The sequence below is a fragment of the Plutella xylostella genome, chromosome 13 (assembly GCF_932276165.1).
Source record: "Plutella xylostella chromosome 13, ilPluXylo3.1, whole genome shotgun sequence".
In the NCBI taxonomy this organism is placed as follows: domain Eukaryota; kingdom Metazoa; phylum Arthropoda; class Insecta; order Lepidoptera; family Plutellidae; genus Plutella; species Plutella xylostella.
Window position 1 is genome coordinate 5,553,909 of NC_063993.1, and position 22,146 is coordinate 5,576,054.

At 42.7% G+C, this 22,146-nt stretch overlaps 4 protein-coding genes across 9 annotated transcripts in view; 3 read left to right on the forward strand and 1 right to left on the reverse strand.

Moving 5' to 3' along the window:
• The first annotated feature begins 33 nt into the window (after positions 1 to 33).
• Positions 34 to 4,640, forward strand: LOC105398013 (ER degradation-enhancing alpha-mannosidase-like protein 2). The gene is made up of 8 exons (XM_048625167.1): positions 34 to 226; positions 364 to 660; positions 751 to 994; positions 1,230 to 1,380; positions 1,654 to 1,833; positions 2,534 to 2,790; positions 3,115 to 3,359; positions 3,474 to 4,640. Exons 1-8 carry the CDS (start codon positions 123 to 125, stop codon positions 4,342 to 4,344), a joined length of 2,349 nt encoding a protein of 782 aa, XP_048481124.1. The 5' UTR covers positions 34 to 122; the 3' UTR covers positions 4,345 to 4,640.
• Positions 4,641 to 4,956: 316 nt separating this feature from the next.
• On the forward strand, positions 4,957 to 9,916 carry LOC105398015 (testis-specific serine/threonine-protein kinase 3). 2 transcript variants are annotated; one of them, XM_011570065.3, is made up of 5 exons: positions 4,957 to 5,278; positions 5,565 to 6,202; positions 6,567 to 6,703; positions 7,176 to 7,312; positions 7,645 to 7,827. In XM_011570065.3, exons 1-5 carry the CDS (start codon positions 5,180 to 5,182, stop codon positions 7,702 to 7,704), a joined length of 1,071 nt encoding a protein of 356 aa, XP_011568367.1. In that variant the 5' UTR covers positions 4,957 to 5,179; the 3' UTR covers positions 7,705 to 7,827. The 2 variants fall into 2 exon arrangements, with proteins under 2 accessions (XP_011568367.1, XP_011568366.1); XM_011570064.3 differs by lacking the exons at positions 4,957 to 5,278; positions 5,565 to 6,202; positions 6,567 to 6,703 and adding exons at positions 8,074 to 8,848; positions 9,148 to 9,284; positions 9,661 to 9,916 and having other exon boundaries at positions 7,645 to 7,833.
• A 300-nt stretch (positions 9,917 to 10,216) lies between these two features.
• On the forward strand, positions 10,217 to 13,538 carry LOC105398017 (testis-specific serine/threonine-protein kinase 6). The gene is made up of 5 exons (XM_011570068.3): positions 10,217 to 10,495; positions 11,226 to 11,834; positions 12,087 to 12,246; positions 12,637 to 12,753; positions 13,182 to 13,538. Exons 1-5 carry the CDS (start codon positions 10,382 to 10,384, stop codon positions 13,262 to 13,264), a joined length of 1,083 nt encoding a protein of 360 aa, XP_011568370.3. The 5' UTR covers positions 10,217 to 10,381; the 3' UTR covers positions 13,265 to 13,538.
• The window catches only part of LOC105398016 (liprin-beta-2), a 44,039-nt gene continuing 35,168 nt past the window's right edge, over positions 13,276 to 22,146 (reverse strand). For 4 of the 5 annotated variants that reach the window (XM_048625166.1, XM_048625164.1, XM_048625162.1 and 1 more), the window contains exons 6-13: positions 21,368 to 21,479; positions 20,809 to 21,031; positions 19,902 to 20,112; positions 19,196 to 19,369; positions 17,579 to 17,690; positions 16,106 to 16,202; positions 15,652 to 15,768; positions 13,276 to 14,801 (exon numbers count right to left, since the gene is read on the reverse strand). In XM_048625166.1, coding sequence (XP_048481123.1) covers positions 14,724 to 14,801; positions 15,652 to 15,768; positions 16,106 to 16,202; positions 17,579 to 17,690; positions 19,196 to 19,369; positions 19,902 to 20,112; positions 20,809 to 21,031; positions 21,368 to 21,479 — 1,124 coding nt within the window. In that variant the 3' untranslated portion in view covers positions 13,276 to 14,723. The remainder of the gene's footprint in view (positions 14,802 to 15,651; positions 15,769 to 16,105; positions 16,203 to 17,578; positions 17,691 to 19,195; positions 19,370 to 19,901; positions 20,113 to 20,808; positions 21,032 to 21,367; positions 21,480 to 22,146) is intronic. The other variant, XM_048625163.1, reaches the window with a different exon arrangement.

Sequence of the window (22,146 nt, forward strand, 5' to 3'; positions counted from 1 at the left end):
GGATCCGTCTGACGTCTACTGATGTGACATTTGTTTGTGACGTTGACGTGTGTTTTGTTTTGAAAAGTGCATTGAAAAATTTTAAATAAAAATTTAAAGATATTTTTAATTAAACTGCAGCAATGCATTATATTTCAGTGTATGCAGTATTATTCGCAGTGCTATGCAGTTGCCATTTAAGTTTCGGAGTCAGAGAATATACTAAAGAACATATTTTACAATTGAGGTACGAACTTCCCACATAATCTTTGCGGTCTTATCAAAACGGATTCTACCTACAATACAATGACTGAAACAAATGTATCCTATTCAGAACAACATTGGCAATAGATCATTCCATGTATACTTTAACTGTATTCCCAGGGAAGAAGTCCGTGAGATGTTCCAGCATGCATATGATGGATACCTGAAACATGCATACCCTTACGACGAGTTGCGTCCCCTGAGCTGCGACGGTGTGGACACGTGGGGCAGCTACTCCCTCACGCTCATCGACGCGCTCGACACGCTCGCCATCATGGGCAACTACACGGAGTTCAACAGAGTGGTTGATGTAGTCCTCAAGAAAACTAACTTTGAGTCGGACATCAATGTCTCTGTGTTTGAGACTAATATTCGTATCATAGGAGGGCTTTTGAGTGCGCATTTGCTTTCACATAAGTAAGTAAAATGAAAAGTCAGCAATGTTTAAAAATATATTTTATTTTAAAGCACTTTTGTAATTCTAAAGGAATTCATTATGAATTTCAGAACAGGAATGGAACTAGAGCCTGGGTGGCCTTGCAATGGGCCATTACTCCGGCTAGCTGAGCAAGTAGCTCAGAAGTTAATAGTGGCCTTTGACACAACCACAGGAATGCCCTATGGAACTATAAACTTCAAGTCCGGAGTGCCTCCGGGTGAGACCAGCATCACATGCACTGCTGGAGTTGGCACATACATTGTAGAGTTTGGCACATTGAGCAGGTTAACTGGAGATCCATTATATGAGGAGGTAAATGATTCACATTATTATTACTTTTACCATTTCCCTGATAGAATTATTCAGTAGATAGAACCTTTATTATTAATGAAAACTTGATAAGTTGGTAAGAAACTCCACCTAATTTTTGAGCCCTTGAGTTTTGAGTTACAGGGTGGTTGTCCTGAGTTGTTGGTATAAATAAATTAAATAGCTTTAAAATATTATGTATTTATTAATATATTTATTTTAATATATTTATTTCCAGCTAGCAATGCATGCCCTCAAGGCACTGTACCACCACCGGTCTCCCATCGGCCTCCTCGGGAACCACATAGATGTGATGACGGGGCGGTGGACGGCCCAGGATGCTGGCATTGGTGGCGGAGTGGATTCTTACTTTGAATATTTAGTCAAAGGTAAGTGGGACTTTGAATATTGAGTCAGCCTTAAATGAATATAACATGGGGATGTTGGGGATGTTGCTGACCAAACCAAGATTATCTAGTTAGCTCATATTTATAGTGATAGTACAGTGTATTAGAGTAAATTCTATTACATTAGTAATAATTGCTATAAAATTATGTATCGCCAATAGTGCGACAGCAGTGCAAATGGCTGGCAAGTTTCTTAATCCACTCCCCATTTTTACCATACACTAATTAACCCCATACATCAACCTTACCAAACAGGTGCCATCCTCCTAGAGAAGCCCGAACTGATGTCAATGTTCCGCGAGGCGCGGCGCTCCATAGACAAGTACCTGAAGAAGGAGGACTGGTTCGTGTGGGCGAGCATGCAGCGCGCGCACGTGTCGCTGCCCGTGTTCCAGTCGCTCGAGTCCTATTGGCCTGGAGTACTTAGTCTTATTGGTGAGTCTGCAACTGAGCCGCCATCTTGTATTGCATTTTATAACGCCATCTTGTAAAGCTGCGTACAGACCGGCCAAACGAACGTCAACGAACGGGTTTCGTTGACCTTCGTTGCTGCAATCGCCCCTGTATTATGTATGATAAATATCTATCGTTGGGCGTTCGTTGGGCTGGTCTGTACGCAGCTTAAAACGCATTTTTTTGTCGCATTTTATGCAGGATGTCTGTGTAAGTATGTATCAAACGGGGTGTTGTATCGGTGCAGGACTGTTTAATTACTCCTCCCTAGTTATATTCTACACTCGTGTATGCTGCACATTTCTTCCATCCTTAGCGCTGCGTAGTTTGCCTACTAGGCAAAGAATTCACCAGTTACTTGGCGTCATGTCATATGTCTTTCCTAAGGAGTGCCACAAAACTCTGTCCTTGCCCTTTCACATCTCTGTCCAGCTGATTTAAGGGCATGAAAAAAGTTTATATGCCCTACAGGCCTACAGGAAACAACGCTAAGAATACCTATTTATGTACATTGCTATAAGATAAATTTTACACCTACATAAGTACTTAATAATAATAATTCTTTATTGCGCATTGAGAACAGTTATAGGTATTTTACATTGAGTAAATGCTAGTTCCTGCAACAAATAAATATGAAATAACTCCCTCAACTACTAACTTACATTTTACCTTTACCTCCCAGGCGAGAGTGACACAGCGATGCGCATAATCCTCAACTACCACAGCGTGTGGCGGCAGTACGGCTTCACCCCTGAAGTCTACAACCTGGGCACGGGCGAAGTGTCCGCCTCCCGCGCCGGCTACCCGCTGAGGCCCGAACTCATTGAGTCCATCATGTACCTGTACAGGGATACCCGGGACCCGATACTGCTGCAGATGGGAGAGGATATACTGAGGAGCATACAGCATAGCGCTAAGACCTCGTGCGGGTATGCTACGGTGAGGATAAACTGTTATTTCCAGCATTAACCACCTTAACAGTCATAACCGCGATATCAGTAGTCTATGCTATTATGGTATCGTTACAGATATTATACAGTTTGATATTTAATAATTGAACTTTCTGTTAGCAGATAAAATTTATCCTTGGGTACTACACAGAAAAATTGCCCTGTCTTATGCCCTTATTATCATGTATGTAGTAACTTAACGGTCAACAAACCAAACCCAATGCTGAGTATACCAACTAACTTCTGCTACCATTATATTTTTAAGTGTACTTCTACCTTAAACTATTTTTCAACAACTTCTCTACAATTCCAGATAAAAGACGTCCGCGACCATCGCAAGGAGGACCGTATGGAGTCATTCTTCCTCGCCGAGACCACCAAGTACCTGTACCTACTCTTTGACACCGACAACTTCATACACAACCCCGGGGTCACGGGCAAGGTCATCAACACGACGAATGGCGAGTGTCTGGTCGACATGGGAGGGTATATCTTCAATACTGAAGCGCATCCGATCGATCCGAATATGCTGTATTGCTGCCATGAGGCGAAGGATGGGTAAGTTTTATTTGTATTCGTATGAAGGTATCTATTTTCCTGTGGATCTTGGTTTTTGGAGATCACTTCTGACAGATTATTTTAGCGTACTGCAATATGGTGTTTTTGTTACAGTATTGACATCAATGAAGTAGACAAGGTTTACCAAATACTAGAAGAGGAGGATAATATTAAATTTATGACAATGTTAGAAGGGGATTCAGTTGTGAATACAACTAATAATGAGACACTGACTGACGAGTCTCAGAAAGAGATTAATGACTCAGTTACAGTTGTAGCTAACACCACAAATGATAAAATTATGGAACCATCTTACGAGGTTTCAGAAGATGAGGAGTATTTTGAAGTCCGTGATGAGACAGATGATGAAATAAATGATAATAGTGCAAATCAAGAAGATGACAATGAAAATGATGATGAAAGTGACGAATTAAAAGAAGTATTGCATAACATTAACCAGGATCAAGTCTTGATTAAAACTGAAACAAGAGCTAACTACGTAAACATTGACGGAACAGAAAGAGAAAAAGACAAGACAGAAACTACTCTAAGCAGTACTGTGAAAGACCGAATTAACAATTATTATAATGCTACTTCAGAGATAGAGGAAATAAACTTTGCTAGAGAGAAAAGGAAAACAAGTGAAATTTCAGACAGTTCTAGTCAAGAAGCAGAGAAGGTAGAAGTAGATGATATAATTTTAGCGAAAAAACCAATCAAAGAGACTGAAAGATTGCAACCTCCAAGTAGTTCGAAAGCCAAAGATGCGTTCAAAATGCTGCCAGCTGTGTTACAAGACTTTCTGACCAGTGATTGGAAACACAAACCGAAGTGTGAGCCGCAGCACATTCTAGAAAGGATACGGAGAGAGAAGCTGTATCCAGATCATCCTGATGTGGATAAATACGAACTGTTGCTCACACCAGCGCCATCTTTCTTGCAAAGGATATCGTTAGCTGGCGAATTCGTCACAAGAAACAGTTAGAATTATGATTATCAGTTGTTTAGATTTTAGGATACATTCTGTGATTGCGACCTGCCTGTAACTTTGTATTCTTCCTCCATTTTGTTTCGTTTCGAGTCTGTTACAGTTAAGTACTTTACTGTACCTACTTATTATTGATGTAAATGTTATTAATAACACGATCTCATGAGTTGAGTTGCTTGACAAAATCAAGAAATGGCAGAGAGTTGAGGTTGCTTTCAGCGTGCATAGTGTTGATTTTTTTATTTATGTCCATCGTTGTTAAGTTTAAGAATAAATGAGTTTAAGATACCTAACTGTTGTTTTGAACTCATTCACAGGGAAATATATTAACATCTCCAACAGTATTAGAAGTTAACATTTAGTTAAATGTCTGGAAATGGACTTAGATCAGTGTCGTTAGAATAGTGCTTAAACTGGATCATGATGATTCATCGCAAAGTGGTGGTGGATAGGTGAGGGCGACAACGGTCTATGGCGACAACAGAGTATACGGTCTAACGGGTCGTGGTTCTATGTTATCTATGGTTTGATATTGGATTTGATTGGGTTTGATTCATAGCCCAAAAGAGCTGTTACCTAAAACTTTTTGTTCAAAAACAGAAGTGCTAAAGAAGAATTCAGCAGAAGTCAAATTGACGTGATTTTGACAGAATAATGTAAATTTGTGTTTTTATTAACCTAAAATTTAACAGTGTATTTATTTAAAATTTTAGTGATGATATTTTAAAATAAGCTGTAATGATGCCGTGTTTTCCTTCGCTCGAGTCGTGTGTCGAACGGAAATCAGTGAATCATGGAGTGACTGCCAGTCAGTTTTCCGCATGTGTAGTCTATGATGACAGATTTTAAAACTACACCATCGGAAGAGAATACTTTATCGACGAAAGGGTACAAGTTAGTTAAATTTGTAGGCGAAGGCGCCTACGCCAAGGTAAATTGGAGCTGTAAAAACAAAGTAAACAGTGAGATACGAAAGTAGGTACCTACAAAGTTTCATATACTTACCTAGGCAGCCTATTCACAACATTCTTCACTCCACTTGGGATATTCGAAGTAGGTCATCTAGCTGGTGGAAACTACTAATTAAATTGTTCCTATTTAATTAATTAAATCGAAAGGCGCCTTAACTTTAGGTAGGTATCTGAACTTTTGTAGGTATTTGAATTTCAAACATGCCTGCCGTCTACCTAAATAGCCCATCACGTTTCACATTCCAGGTGTATTTGACGGAATACATAACAAAGGACGACTTTAGGAAAGTGTCGCTCGCGTGCAAGATAATCGAAACATCTAAAGCACCTCAAGAGTTCGTCATCAAGTTCCTCCCTCGGGAGATCGACGTTCTAGTGCGACTGAACCACCCGCACCTCATCCACATACACAGCATCTTCCAACGGAAGACCAAGTACTACATTTTTATGCGATACACCGAGAACGGTGACCTACTGGGGTATATTCTTAAGAACGGTTGCGTTTCGGAGAATCAATCGCGAGTGTGGACGCGGCAGCTGGCGCTCGGGCTGCAATATCTCCACGAATTAGAAATCGCACATAGAGACATCAAGTGCCAAAACGTGTTACTAACAGCCAACTACAACGTCAAGCTATCTGACTTCGGCTTCTCTCGTTTCTGCGTTGACGACGACGACCAACCGATTCTGAGTGAGACGTATTGCGGGTCTATGTCCTACGCGGCGCCAGAGATCCTCCGAGGCAAGCCGTACTCGCCGAAGCCGACGGACCTGTGGTCTCTAGGCGTCGTGCTGTTTGTTATGCTCAACAAGTCGATGCCGTTTGACGACACGCGCCTGCGTAAGTTGTACGAGCAGCAGATGAGCAAGAAGTACCGGTTCAGGTTTGAATTGACACCTACATTGCAATGTTCTAGTGTAAACCTAGTGATTTATGTAATACCTAAATCTTTATGTTGGATTTCAAACGTACCTAAAACAAGGCAGTTTCTTGCTTTACTGCATCTCCATAAAAACGATATTGGATTTATTGCTTTTATAGGGGAAGAAAACCAAGTGAATCTTTGTCAGCACTATCGAGTGGGCCTTTCAGGTTCTGGAAAATTATTAAGGAGAAAAAATATGGCCAACCAATTAGAACTGAGGAATCGGGCCTACTTGAAAGCGGCGATATCTGGAATTAGCTTTGCGTTTTCCTCCCCATTCAATTACGCCGATCGAGTAATGTAAAAGCCGTTAACCCTTCAGGTCGCGCATCGCTAGTATAGTGTCGCTGGAGTGCAAGGCGGTGGTGAAGCGGCTGCTGGAGCCGGACGCGGCGCTGCGGCACTCGGCCGCGCAGCTCCTCGCCGCCGACTGGATTGCTATGGACAGTAGACTCACTAGTACGCATTATTACTTACTTTTAACAGCGGCCGCTGAAGCGGGTTCGTTATCGACGTAGATAAACATCACTCTCTCGCGATTAGCCATAAATGCGGCGCTGTGATTGGTAGTACGAGTTTATGAACATTATAAACCCGTGCAGCGGCCGCAGGCCTATGTAACGTGCTTAATGCTTATGACATGACGTCTGCAACTCTGCATTTTTTACTGACGAAAGTTTTATGATTGTTTCCGCTAGAGGCGCCACTTTGTATGCGAGGAATTGTGAACCTTCCGTTTATTGTGAGACCTTCTGAAACGGACAGATGAAATATACCCCGATGATATTCACCTTCATTTAAATCTAAATTTTATTAATTTATTTGGTGAATATTTTAGGAAAATTATTAAATTAGTAGATTTTTACCTAACTAAATTACCTAAGCTATCCGTCACATACTTCATACTTATTGAAATTTTTCATTTATTCAGCTCTAAACGCAGTCGAGGCAGCAGCATTGAAACGCGCTAAGGATCAACGAAAGAAATCGATCTCAAGTCAACGGGACATACCGAAACGACAAGGGGATAATATACTTGACAACGGCAACCGAGACTCTACTTTTAAGGTACTTGTCTACTCAATTAGGTATTTAATAAATTAAACAACTTACATGATACCTATATAGGTATACCCATCGCAGAGATTCTTCTTCTTCTTGGCGTCCTATGACCCCCCCGTGGGGCAAAGGGCAGACACAACGGTTCTCCATCTCTGTCTGTCGACGGCAGCGAGCTTCACCACAGACCACGTCATCTCCGCGTCCTGCATCTCCGCATCGATTGAACGGCGCCATGTTTGTTTAGGGCGGCCTCGCTTACGCTTGCCCTGCGGATTCCAGTCAAGAGCCTGTCTTGGAATGTGATTTTGGTCTCTAATAATGTTTTTGTCCTTTTTCAGAATAGTGAAATGATAAGATCTTTAGCGAATATAACTGCAAGACAAAAGAGAACGGATTAGTTTTGTTTTGTGTAAGGATAAATAAACTCTTCAATGAGTAAATTACTATTAACAGATTCCGAAACTGATACCTTACGATCCCGTGGGTTCCGCATGCTGAAGAAACTTAATGAGGGGGCTTTTGCCAAAGTAAGTCGTTCTTTATGAATCTTAGAGTGGAAAAAATAGATAGGACACAGCTACAGAAAAAAAAAACATTCTTGGAGTATCCTTGTGTTTAAATATGAAAGGGCTTCGATTGGTACTTACACCATTGGCTTGCTAGTTACCTACTATCCCATCTATCTTTTCTACCATGTTTAGATAACAGGCTGATATACTTACATACGGTGCTAAACGCTAACATTTATATATAATCTCTCTCTTCAGGTATATCGTTCCGAGTACAGAAAGTCGCCAAACCATAAGAAGATTACGTTGGCTTGCAAAGTGATGGACGTTGCAGTGGCGCCCCTAGACTTTGTGGACAAGTTTCTGCCGAGAGAGATAGAGGCGTTGACAACCCTCAGCCACCCTCACTTGGTGCACACCCACAGCATATTCTTCAGAGGAACTAAATACTTCATCTTCATGAGGTTTATGGAACACGGGGATCTTTTGGACTTTATACTAGAGAAGGGAGTCGTGACAGAAGACCAGGCTAGAATTTGGATGCGCCAGCTGCTTTTAGGCCTCCAATACATGCACTTGTTGGAAGTAGCCCACAGGGATATAAAGTGCGAGAACGCTCTCCTAACATCGAATAAGAACGTGAAGCTGTCAGACTTTGGGTTCGCCCGTATTTGCGTCAACTACGACTTTCAAGAGGTGTTGAGTGAGACTTTTTGCGGGTCTTTAGCGTACACTGCGCCTGAGATCTTATCGGGCGAGCCATACTTCCCGAAGCCAACCGACTTGTGGTCTATGGGTGTAGTCATGTATGTGATGTTAAACCGTGCGTTGCCGTTCCGTAATTGGACAGTGGAAGGTCTTTACGAGGCTCAAATGGAGAACAACTGGCGGTGGAAGCAGCAGCATGCGAAGAATGTGTCTCGAGTTGGTCGAGACTTCCTCAGAGCCATGATGGACCCGGATCCGGACACACGGTGGAACGTGGACCGGCTGGTCGACAGCACGTGGATCAAGATGGATATGCGGCTTAGAGGTGAGGTTTTTGATGTATAAGGTAACTTAACATTTTCTTAAAATAAGGGATGGTCACTGCCATACAAAGAGTCAGATTAATATTTGATATAGCCGCCGAAATCCATTGACAGCATCGACGACTGCACCACACACATTATTATAGTCAAATGATACATACAGGTTTAAGTAACAGGTCAACATCAGGTAATCCGCGTCAGCCCCCAGCCTTTCGTCCCATCACATCAGTCCAGCGGGGTTAAGCGCGTCCCACTGCCAATTCAGTGTTCGTTTAAACCAGTGGTGCATGTTTGTTTCCAGTCTGGACCCCTCAAGAGATAGCAGCCTACAGGAAGGCTCGCGCGGAGAGGAACCGGATACGCGGCGTGCTGCATATGGAGGAGACCGACACTTCGCCCTTCTCCGACTCCAAGATGCATGAGAGCACTTATACAGAGGTCAGTTTACTTGTGTAATTCTATTTCTATGTAATTCTACTCCTAGGGAGTGGGTAGTGAAATAGAATTTCAAAATAACACCAACTGGTACTAGTCTATTTTTTTAACAAACGAATACTGAGTTTGTCTCTTTCACATTTCCCATATTGACAAAGTGAGATGGGTCATTGCCATTGTTAGAATGGCAACGCAGTAAAACCATCTGCTGATAGATAGAAAGCTAATAATGATCTGATAAAAGAGTGACATGGTCTATTCACAGTAGACCAGTGTAAAACGTTCCGTCCTGACTCTGACGGTCTTCCATTCGTATGGTAAGGATTTTAATCCAAACTTTTGTAACAAAAGCTAACATCGATAATTTTTTGCCCCACAGTCGGACATTAATTCGCCGTCGACTTCGGGTGCGTCTCAAATGACGCGGCCCGACCTCTACATGACCTCGGACGAAACCGCAGAGCAAACACAAGACAAAAGCACAGAGACACAAAATCATGTGCCGAGATGAATCATTATGTTTTTGTACTGTTGTATTCTTTAAAACGTCGTCAGGTTGCGTATTTGTAAATTTCCAGTCGATTATTTTGGATTAATGCTGTTTTAATGTTATTAAATGATTATTTAAATGCTCATCCTGTTTTTTCTTTGTACTTAATAAGAAGGACTTTAGGATGCAGATGCAGGTTTAGCGGATAGGATGCTCGTTGTTGAGCTGAAGTCTGGGTTTGATTCCCAGCCATAGTTTATTTTCTCTATGTTCCCAGCCGGGAAATCTTGGGAAATCTAGACCCTTATAAATGATATCAAAGCTCAAAATAAAATATACTTAACCAGAAACATAGAATAAAAAAATAATCAAGCCTCTTTTGAATAGATCATGTGGAAATTTATGTCAATCAATAATGGTTGACATATTACGAGATTACGAGAGGTACCTATGTGTCATATTCATACAAATTGAAAGTCAAAACAATAACCAAAATATTATGGATCGGCATAAAATCACTAAAATTAAATACACGCACTAACATTATGCCACTACAAAAAGCTAAAAACAAGAAAAAGAAGGGGAAACCACATGAAAAGATAATGAATAAATGGGCGGTGGAGACAATAAGCTAGAAGTAACCACCACCCAGTCTGATATCAAGATTCTCAGGGAACAAGGGTTCACATTAGAAAAAGTGGTTGGAGAAGGATCTTATGCTAAGGTAAACCTTCGCTCTTTAATCTGTAGGCCAACTTTAGTATTGGCCGGAATATAGGCTCAAAGTTCATGCCATTCCTAACGATTGTGTTTATAATAAGGAAGTTAAGTACTTTTTACAAACGCAAATAAAGAAAAAATATCAAGCTCGGCGGCCAGTTATCATTCACTATCTCGTTCTATTTGTATCTCTACCGCCATTTTCATGTTTTTTCTTTATTTGTGGGCGTTATAGGTACTAAGTACTTACCCCCTTATTCATAGAAAAGTTACAAAACGTTTTAACTAATAAACTGTTTTGTCCCTCTCTGTCAAAGAACAAATTGTTCCTTGTCGGAGAGGGACAAAACAGTTTATTAGTTAAAACGTCTTGTAACTTCTCTATGAATAAGGGGGTTAGTGTACGGTGTAAAAGTATACAGGCGGAGTTTTTAAAATAGCGATCTCAAGCTCACATGCTGCTCAAGCACATCCACATAAACACCGCTGCTACACACATCACACACAACACGTCCCCGGATTTATAACAGATGTAGCTGGTTCCTTCATCATCAGGGATCGCTATTTTAAAAACTCCGCCTGTATACTTTTAGCCGCAGGCCACCGTACCTATTCCGCTAGGAGTTTAGTGTTCTATGTAGGTAAGTAACTGATCTTGATTTCCGCAAGATTGTTTAGTTTACTTTCACAAAAAAAACAGCAGTGTAACCATTGTGTAAAAATTACTTTCCCAGGTGTACAAATCAACGCACATAATCGACGAGACCCGGCACGTAGTCGTCGCGTGTAAGGTCATCGACACTGCGCAGGCGCATCGCGACTACCTCAACAAGTTTCTACCTCGCGAACTGGACATCCTTATCCGCATCCACCATCCACACATCGTCCACGTCTCCTGCATCTTCCAGAGACGCTCCAAGTACTTCATCTTCCTCCGATTCGCCGAGAAAGGAGACCTGCTAGACTTTTTAGCCGCAAATGGCGCGATCCCCGAAAACCAGAGCCGACTGTGGATGAGACAGATCATGTCGGCGTTGAACTATATGCATGCTATGAACGTCGCGCACAGGGATTTGAAATGCGAGAATATTTTGATAACAGTCAACTTTAACGTATTGATAACTGACTTTGGATTCGCGCGCTCAGTCAAACAGCGCGATAAAGATGTTCTCAGTGAGACGTACTGTGGGTCTCTGTCGTACGCCGCTCCGGAAGTGTTGAAAGGTGTTCCGTATTTGCCTAAAATGGCCGACGTATGGTCTATAGGAATCATAATGTATACTATGTTGAATAAAGCGTTGCCTTTCAACGAAACCTCTGTTAAGAAGCTATATGAAAAACAGGTAAATACTTAGGTACCTAAGCTTTGTTACTATTGATATGTGATCGTCAGCAGGTATTCCGATATTAAACGACGGCATAGCACATGGTGCAGTGGCCAAATTTGCCAACTTACATGAATTGAACTACATTATAAAGATAGTCTAATTATAGAACTCCAGCATTTAACGGGCCATAGCATGCCAAGTCACTAATATGATTACGAGTTTTGCGACGCTGCGTCACTGATGTCTTTCCCTCTCCTCCGCCTACAGTTGATGCGCAAATGGAAGTTTCGTTCCAGCATCGTGTCGCAACTATCCAACGAGTGCAAGCAGCTGGTGACGTCACTACTGGAACCTGAGGGGAAAGTGCGTCCCACTGCTGGCGATGTACTGAAGGGAGCGTGGATCTCTATGGACCCGAGACTTACTAGTAACTATGGCTTTGGGATTAGTACTTAGGTATATGTTGCCTGTAAGGTTATTTACTGCCGGTTAGTTACATAATACATGTGTGTATTTTATGTGGTGTGCATTAAAAATGAGGTAATTAGTTAGAGATTCAAAGTAACTGAAATATCGGCCATAAGTATATAATGCCGAAGAGGCCACGAACAGGCAAAGATGCCCTCGAAACGAACTTTGCCACCTATCCGGTAGTGGATGGATGAGGAAGGCCGAGGATAGTGTCGTGGCCTGAGCCTCACTCACTGATGTCTGATGACGAAGATGTGGTGTTTAGAATGAAATTGTGTTTTTTCATGTCTCGCGTCCATACCCACCCCAACATTTACCTACAGAGCATCCATGTGAATGTTTTTAGAGAGCACCCCTATGGAAGAGAGCCTGTTGAAACAAGCAGAGGAGAAGCAACGCGAGGGAGATGAGGACCAGGAGGCGGAGCGCATGGCCGAGATCAGGCGCAAGGCACGCGGGAAAGGTACGGAGATAAAAAGTTACCTGCGTAAAATGTTGGATAAAAGTCTGTTTAGACTTTAATACTAGCTAGTGGTTAGTAAAATGTATTAAGTTTGGAAGGCCCCGGGTTCGATTCTCGGTCGGCTTATGCTGATATTTGTTCAAACACACGTTAATGTAACTACGAACTTACCACACGAATATTTTTACTTGAAACTCCATAGTAAAACCCCGTGTTTTACCATGATATTGTATGAAACTGTACATAGAGCGCACACATAAAGAAACAATATAAAGATGGCGGACGGACTCATGCTGTTTCACCTAGTAGTATGCTATTCGTAGGCCATTCATTCATTCTTCCTACTCCCATTTAAGAAACGACCGCCATCTTCATATTGTTTCTTTTCTTGCGCACGTTATAATATTAACATTATGTTCCCATTGCAGAAGGCCTCAAAATATTGAAGAACCCAGACACTAACTACATGAAGTCAACTCCACTATTCGATGATAAAGAAAACAAGAATTAAAAGTCAGTAAATTGTCTCTCTCGTTTATTTTTATTAACTGTTATTAAAATCGATTAACGTTACGTTGTAAATTACAATGATATTATTGATACTCGAGGGTTGTTCGTATAAAGCTATGGAAGACAGGGTTGGCAGCCGCTGAACACTACAATAAGTAAGTACAATTTTGTTATAAAACTTGGCACGTTTTAGGAACGGGATTGAAATTCACTAAACTTTATAAAATTAATACGAACAAGACATCAACGTATTGTAAACTAATATCAAACGCAAACAATTCCTAAATTATGTATTGTGCGATCAGGTGAACCTACTAATATTATTAATGCTTATAAAATATATTACGAGCTAAAATTTAACTTTATTAATAAACTTTGAGTACTTTCTTATTTTTCTGTATAAATTACACAAGTATGAAACGGTAAAAGTTACTATTGTATTTATGAAAGTATTTCGCAACGTTATAACTAGGTAGAAATGAGACAGAGTATATTGTCATCACTCAGTCATAATTTCCTAACAAGCTAGGACTACGCAGGTATATTTTAAAACCACCTTCCATTATTTATCTCTATTGCGTACATAAAATAATTATATTCAAACGTGCTTAAATTCGACCTGCATTGTTATTTTGGTTCAAAATTTCCAGTGGAATGTTTATGGCTTATCTGTATATTATGTTTGTATAAATGAAATTATTCTTTTATGCGTAGGTATAATTATTTAAACATAAATTAACGCTTACGCAGAAAACGTAAACTAAACTTACTCATATCTATCTATGAAATAAATAATTTAAGTTTCTACGACTACTTAATCTTTCGATTGATTAACATGATTTTTGGCAGTTAAACTTTATTCATAAATATAAATCTTATGTTTACATCCACCTACTAAATTGATAATTACAAACTAATGTACAATTCAATTGTAGATTAACGATTTAATAAAACTTTAGGTGCTAGATACATGCTTTTGGACTTTCATAAATTTTAAAATTAGTAAATACATAATATATTATGGTCAAAACATCGGCACAAGATTATTGTGAATTTAGCACCAATATTCAATATAATATGTTACTTCTGAAAGTATTTACGTGCCAATAAAAAGTGTCGTTTTATAAGTTTAGCTTCAAATTGTAAGATTGTGCGCTGGTTTAGTTTAAAATGGAAGCAAATTCAAGGTATTAAAAACTCTGTTCATCATAATACATTTAGATATCGTTCCATTATCGTTCAATGTGTAGAACATAAGAATGATTTCATAAAAGTAAACTATTAATATGGGTCTATCCGTTACCATTTTAATGAAATACAAAATATTAGTTTTGCCGAGTTAAAATCTTCATGATCAGTTTTTTATTACCATCAAATCGATCCATCGATCCGAGGGCCAATAAACATTTGTTACCTCACTCTAACGTCCAAGTAGTACGTCGCCCGTCGACTAGGTGTCGCTAGTGCGCGCGCTCCGTGACGTCACGCGGGGGAGAGACAGCCGACGCGACGCCCGAAGCTACTTTTACTTTCATCGTCTGTTGGGAAAAGCCAAATTAACTTGGGTTATTGTGAAAATTTAATAAATGAAGCAGAAAAAATAGCTTGTAAATATGAAACGCACACCCAAAAACCACACTGTTTATTTATAAATAATATCCTCAAAGCCGTAAGTATATAAAAGAACCCACCCATTAGTATATTTTGTTAAAATCGTTGCACACACCATAATGTTATAAATAATAAAGAAAGCTTGATGATACAATGGGGTTCAAGATTCCAAAATGGTGGACAGCCAGGGAAATGGACTCCTTTCACTTGTGTGTAAAGTGCATGTGGAACCCTGAATACCCACCATTTTGGAATCTAAATCAACCAGAATTTTAAACAAACGTGAAAAAACAAAAAAAAAACGCTAATGCTACTGTAAATATTTGTCTACTCACGAGTTTGTTTTAAAAACTTTTTGTTACACTTACATTACAACTCTCACAAAATGTAGAGTGTAGTGGAAGTTTTTGTAACCGTCTGAGCAGTGAAAACTAAACACGAATTTTACCTCTTGTACCGCTAGATGGCGACTCTTTTGCGCCGAAAAAATCGCATTTAGTTATAACTACCCTAAGAGTTACGCGGAGTTGCAGAAAGGGACTAGCTAATGTCGACCTTAAATGTATAGATGGCTTGCTTTGACAGCATACGGACAGAAAGAGACAGAGATAGATTTATACCGACTTTATCTTAATGATCCTTTCTGCACTCAGCGTAATTGTGTAAAAACTCCCACCTCATTGATAGAGCGAATTATAAATCCAAGTGAACAACTCGTGCGCAGACGCAACTAAACCCCAGCTACATACGCATTAGTACGGTTAGTGTCAAACTTACGGGCGTGCTGTTAGCGTCACCTGAGCAGTCTTCTGTGAGCGGGCACACCAGGTCGCTGAGGTCGAGCTCGTCTTTGCTCTTCTTGCGTTTTAGCGAGAACTGGCTCTTCTTTGGTACCTAGTTTATGTACATTACATTTATAAGGAAGTTTTAAATATTTTTTACATACATCGACAATAATGACAACCTGCGGCCGCTATACGCGTTTGTTATCGACGTCAATAACTCGTTTAGTGCGTGTTCCACCAGTCACAGCGCCGTATTTATGTCATATCGCGATATAGTCGCCTGCGTCGATTACGAACCCGTGTAGCGGCCGCTGCTCGATTTACCCAAAACAAAGTTGGGATACAATTTACCTACTTGGAATAAAATAAATACTTATATAATGAGTCATGAAAAAATCTTGAATTTGGAAAACTGTGAGTAAAGAAGGGTAATGGAAATAAGTTACCTTATATTTGGTGGTAGCGGTGAGCGGTTGGTATCCCAGAGTTTGTTCTGCGTTCCGCTTTTGCTGGATCACGTCTCTACCTAATAGGTCGTTGAATCTGAAATATAGAGTGCATGTTAATACACTCACGAGTTCATATTTATAAAGTTCCAGTGACATATGATATGAAACGTCAATGGGAAGTGGATATTTTTATTTGCACGTGAGCTGAGCACGTGAGTATATTAAAGAAACGTTATAGATGTTGTTATTGACTGGGATTAACCGGATTAACCATAAAACATCCATTATTTTAACCCATACATGTTTGACAGAAATATAACAGGCAATTCGAAGGTGTTTTATGCTGTTTTGACTTTTTCGTTTTTTTCTTATGTCTTCAAAATCGAAAGCATTCTTGTCGAAGGCGTAAAAATCGGCGCAGCAGCGTCTTGTTGGCGGGGATGTTGAGCAGCGCCACCAGCAGCTCCGCCGTGAACCGCTGCTCCAGCAGCAATACACACACACTCACACACACACATAGTGTATTACATACCTCTGTGTGAGGTGCCGGCGCAGCAGCGTCTTGTTGGCGGGGATGTTGAGCAGCGCCGCCAGCAGCTCCGCCGTGAACCGCTGCTCCAGCAGCAATACACACACACTCACACACACACATAGTGTATTACATACCTCTGTGTGAGGTGCCGGCGCAGCAGCGTCTTGTTGGCGGGGATGTTGAGCAGCGCCGCCAGCAGCTCCGCCGTGAACCGCTGCTCCAGCAGCAATACACACACACTCACACACACACATAGTGTATTACATACCTCTGTGTGAGGTGCCGGCGCAGCAGCGTCTTGTTGGCGGGGATGTTGAGCAGCGCCGCCAGCAGCTCCGCCGTGAACCGCTGCTCCAGCAGCAATACACACACACTCACACACACACATAGTGTATTACATACCTCTGTGTGAGGTGCCGGCGCAGCAGCGTCTTGTTGGCGGGGATGTTGAGCAGCGCCGCCAGCAGCTCCGCCGTGAACCGCTGCTCCAGCAGCAATACACACACACTCACACACACACATAGTGTATTACATACCTCTGTGTGAGGTGCCGGCGCAGCAGCGTCTTGTTGGCGGGGATGTTGAGCAGCGCCGCCAGCAGCTCCGCCGTGAACCGCTGCTCCAGCAGCAATACACACACACTCACACACACACATAGTGTATTACATACCTCTGTGTGAGGTGCCGGCGCAGCAGCGTCTTGTTGGCGGGGATGTTGAGCAGCGCCGCCAGCAGCTCCGCCGTGAACCGCTGCTCCAGCAGCAATACACACACACTCACACACACACATAGTGTATTACATACCTCTGTGTGAGGTGCCGGCGCAGCAGCGTCTTGTTGGCGGGGATGTTGAGCAGCGCCGCCAGCAGCTCCGCCGTGAACCGCTGCTCCAGCAGCAATACACACACACTCACACACACACATAGTGTATTACATACCTCTGTGTGAGGTGCCGGCGCAGCAGCGTCTTGTTGGCGGGGATGTTGAGCAGCGCCGCCAGCAGCTCCGCCGTGAACCGGTGCTCCAGCAGTAAGAGCCCTCCGTGCACGCCTGCAAGGATATGGAAATTAAGGTCCGACCAAAACTGTTTTTAGGTGCAAAAGGAAGGTTAAATAAACCCTATTGGAAGTAGTGCTCGAACGATGGTATGCGCTGACCGTCGGTTGACGTTGCTATATCTATTCAAATGCATGAACGCGCACACAGCTACGCTGACGGTTCGCGCGTGGTTCGGTACGCGCGTACGGTCGGTCCGGCTGTTCGGTCGGCGTACGTCGGTCGACCAACGAGATATGACTTTGTAGGGACTCATTTTCGCAACCGACGGCCAAGCACTATTTCCAGCATATTACGACTAATGTATACAATCCCCTTTCAGCATACACTCATGAGAATTGAAACACAATTCCACTCACCAGCCCCTCTCAAATTAGGCGCATACTCGGCCAAATCGATCTCCTTCAGCCACTGCATGACTCGGTGCGAGGACCAGCGCGCGATCTGCGCCGGCGACAGGTCTTCGCTTTTATACTAAGACCAAGCATTATAGAAGCAATCTGCAATGCCAGTGTCTTCTAATGGATCGACGTCCTTAGTCGGTATTAGCTAGATACGGATGACTGAAGATATACTGTTGTGCCACTCTTTAGGATAGGCAGAGGCTTACGAGTGATCGTGATGATCGATTGATTGGCTTAAAACTAATACCTTGTTTACAGAGAGCCCGCGGGTTGAGGACCGAGTAACACCTTTCAGCTTACACTAATGAGCATTTAAACACAGTTCGACTTACCAGCCCCTCTCAAGTTAGGCGCATACTCGGCCAAATCAATCTCCTTCAGCCACTGCATGACTCGGTGCGAGGACCAGCGCGCGATCTGCGCCGGCGACAGGTCCTCGATTTTATACTAATATCAAACGTTATACAAGCAATCTGCAATGGCAGTGTCTTCTAATAGATCGACGTGCTTAGCTGGTAGTAGTTAGATTCGGAAGAAGACTGAAGATAGCTTCAGGTGGCACTCCTTGGGAGTGGCAGAGAGGCCTAAGAATGGACGTGACGTTCTTTGACTTCCTAAAACTTATATCTGCGATCTTTGACCGTTCATTTTACTATTTACGTTCAGTTTACTATACGACTTTTGCAATACACCTTAAAACTCATAAGCGATTCCACTCACCGGCCCCTCTCAAGTTAGGCGCATACTCGGCCAAATCAATCTCTTTCAGCCACTGCATGACTCGGTGCGAGGACCAGCGCGCGATCTGCGACGGTGACAAGTCTTCGCCGTTGTCGGCCGCGCGACGGATCATCGCTTTTATACTAATATCAAACGTTATACAAGCAATCTGCAATGGGAGTGCCTTCTAATAGATCGACGTGCTTACCCGGTAGTAGCTAGATACGGATAGGTTTTTGTGGCACTCCTTAAGAGAAAGAGTGAACGTAACGTTCTTCGACTACCTAAACGACCTGCGATCTTTGACCTAGTTTGGTTTACTAATACGACTCTTGTAATATATAATACATATAAGTCATAAATAACTCCACTCACCGGCCCCTCTCAAATTAGGCGCATACTCGGCCAAGTCGATCTCCTTCAGCCACTGCATGACTCGGTGCGAGGACCAGCGCGCGATCTGCGACGGTGATAAGTCTTCGCCGTTGTCGGCCGCGCGACGGATCATAGTGTCCGGGCGGAACGAGTTGTCGCGCAGGACTTGGATGCCTGCGGAGAGGGGAGAGTTGATTTAAGATATAAACATGTACCTACGGGAAGATTCAGAAAATAAGGGTATTGGTGTAAAACACGCTCGCTAACCACATCCAAAAACGGGATATTGCCCTTTTTATATTTGTCTCCGCGCACAGTAAAAGTGCCCTCACGCTCGCACACCTTGATGGCCGGCGGCAGAGATTGTAATTGATTGTAGATGCAAAGGTCAACGTTCGATTTTCTCTGTGCTTGCCGACCGGCCTTTAGTTTCAAACCATCCTTCTGCATCCGCCGGCAGCCCCGTTCTCTAGCCAGTGGCAGGCACGTACGGTCATATGCAGAGAAAACTGACCCTCCTCTCATAGTAACATTTTTTCTGAGAGGGGTCAGATTTCTCTGCCATATACCGTACCTCGGAGCACAGACAGCGCGGGCAGCGCTAGGTGCAGGCGCAGGTGCAGCTCGGAGTGAGCCAGGCGGTGCAGACAGCGGCCGTCCAGCCGCGCCGCCAGCGCCACGTCCTCTAGTCAGCGGCAGCACGTACCTCGGCGCACAGACAGCGCGGGCAGCGCCAGGTGCAGGCGCAGGTGCAGGTGCAGCTCGGAGTGAGCCAGGCGGTGCAGACAGCGGCCGTCCAGCCGCGCCGCCAGGGCGGGCCCGCGCGCGCCGCTGACCCCCACGTCCTCGAGCCAGCGCGCCACCCAGCCCGTGTCGAGCGCGCCCGCCGCGGTTAGGTACGGGTCGTTGTGGGTGCCCTGTGGGGGGTAAGAGTTTGGTTAACTGAACAGAACATTCCGGACTTGGGGATTTTGGGCACCACTTATCTACAGTCGCCAAATGCGGCAATGCACTTGCTCCATGGCATGTAAGGTATACGGTATACCTAGTACACCTACCACCGAAAACTGATCTTATGATGAACAAAATCGGTAAAAAGCATATTAACAACTCAATGTTATTCATGGCTACTAAAAGAACAACGCGTACATAAATATGGAATATTTAGGCGCTACTGCTCATAGCAATATACGCTAATCTATGAACCCTTAAAACTCCTCATAAAAACCTCACCTGCATATCAGCCAGCGCCAACATAATCTTCTTCGTATGCATAGGATGCTTTATCCCCAGTTCCCTCTCGACAGTACTCGCGTTAGCCCCGGCTATAACCCCTCTAGCGTCGGGCGTCGCGTTGAGCCAAGTGCGCGCGGTGGGGGGTGACACTTTGGTTAACTGAACTAGGCATTGCAGACTTGCGAATAAAAGGCATCACTTGACGTCTGCATACGCTACGTACACTTGATACTTGGCGTATGAGATACACCACTTTATAATAGTGAAAACTAATCCTATGAACGGAATAAACAATACGTTTGCAATATTCGGGCGCTACTACTCATAGCAATATGCGCTAATCTATGAACCCTTAAAACTCCTCATAAAAACCTCACCTGCATATCAGCCAGCGCCAACATAATCTTCTTCGTATGCATAGGATGCTTGATCCCTAGTTCCCTCTCGACTGTGCTCGCGTTAGCCCCGGCTATAACCCCTCTTGCGTCGGGCGTCGCGTTGAGCCAAGTGCGCGCGGCCGGTACATAGTCTTCTAGGCCCATGCTTTCTAACCAGGCGCACGTTTCTTCGGTGTCCCAGAGTTTCACGTCTGTTGTTTGTCTGTGGATGTGTTAAGAGGTTTATTGACAGTTTCTATATGACCTTTTATTTTATCTAAACAAAGAAAGGTGTAGTAAAGGCTGCATGGTTTACGAAAATGAAGAAAACATACAAAATGATGATTCTAGCGGGAAATTTTGACTAATTTTAAGTTATATACGTTTCATAAACGGTGTTTTTTCTTCTGGCATGTAAGCATGTACCTTCTTGACTAGTTTTTTTGTAAAAGATTTATGAGTTTCCGCTAGAGGCGCCACTTTGTAAGGGGCAAAACGAAAACTGTGTGTAGGCCTACTATACCGACTGTAATGTAACTGGTTGGTAATACATAGTCACCTTGGGATCTGTGGTTGCGGCGTGTGCGACAGGCGCGGCGGCGCGCGTTCGAGTCTCGCCATGGACCGCAGCGACGGCGACGGACTGCCTCGGTTGTTCTCTTCTTTCTCCGCTGGAATACCAGTGGTTGTTGAGTTATTAATTAGTTGAGATAGGACTTATTTGCAATCAGCGGATTTCATAAAAAGCATATTCCAAGCCAACAGTCAGAGCTACATAAATGAATAGGAAAAAAATATATAAAAAAAAACTTCTGTAATATATGTACCATGTACATAAACCATCACATTTATTTTAATTATTTTACAAATAAGTATAGGGTGCAAGCACGCATTCCGAAACCAAGTATAAACATGCATAAATGTACAAAAATAACATAACCAAAAAGCTAACAAACCTTTATTTTATGGTTGCCAAACGAAAAATATATACGTATTATAAGTATTTTTTACATATATATCATATTGGTTATGACTCCAGTTTTCACAAAAAGCGTTTACATCAGCATGCATTCAGAAACTGTTCGGTTGGAAATATTTTAACATAAACCAAACAAAAAATACACATGAACACACAAGCAACTACAGCGTGCGTGCGGATAAAGAAATATTTTAAAAATGGCGGATAGATAAATGGCAATAGGTACGAATATACAGGTGTTGCAAAAAGGGTATACTAAGCCGAAACCTACATCTGCAGCATAGTTTCAGCCCCCTTCATACCCTTTTTGCAACACCCTGTGTACAGCCCCAATACTAGCGAGATAGCACGAATCCGTC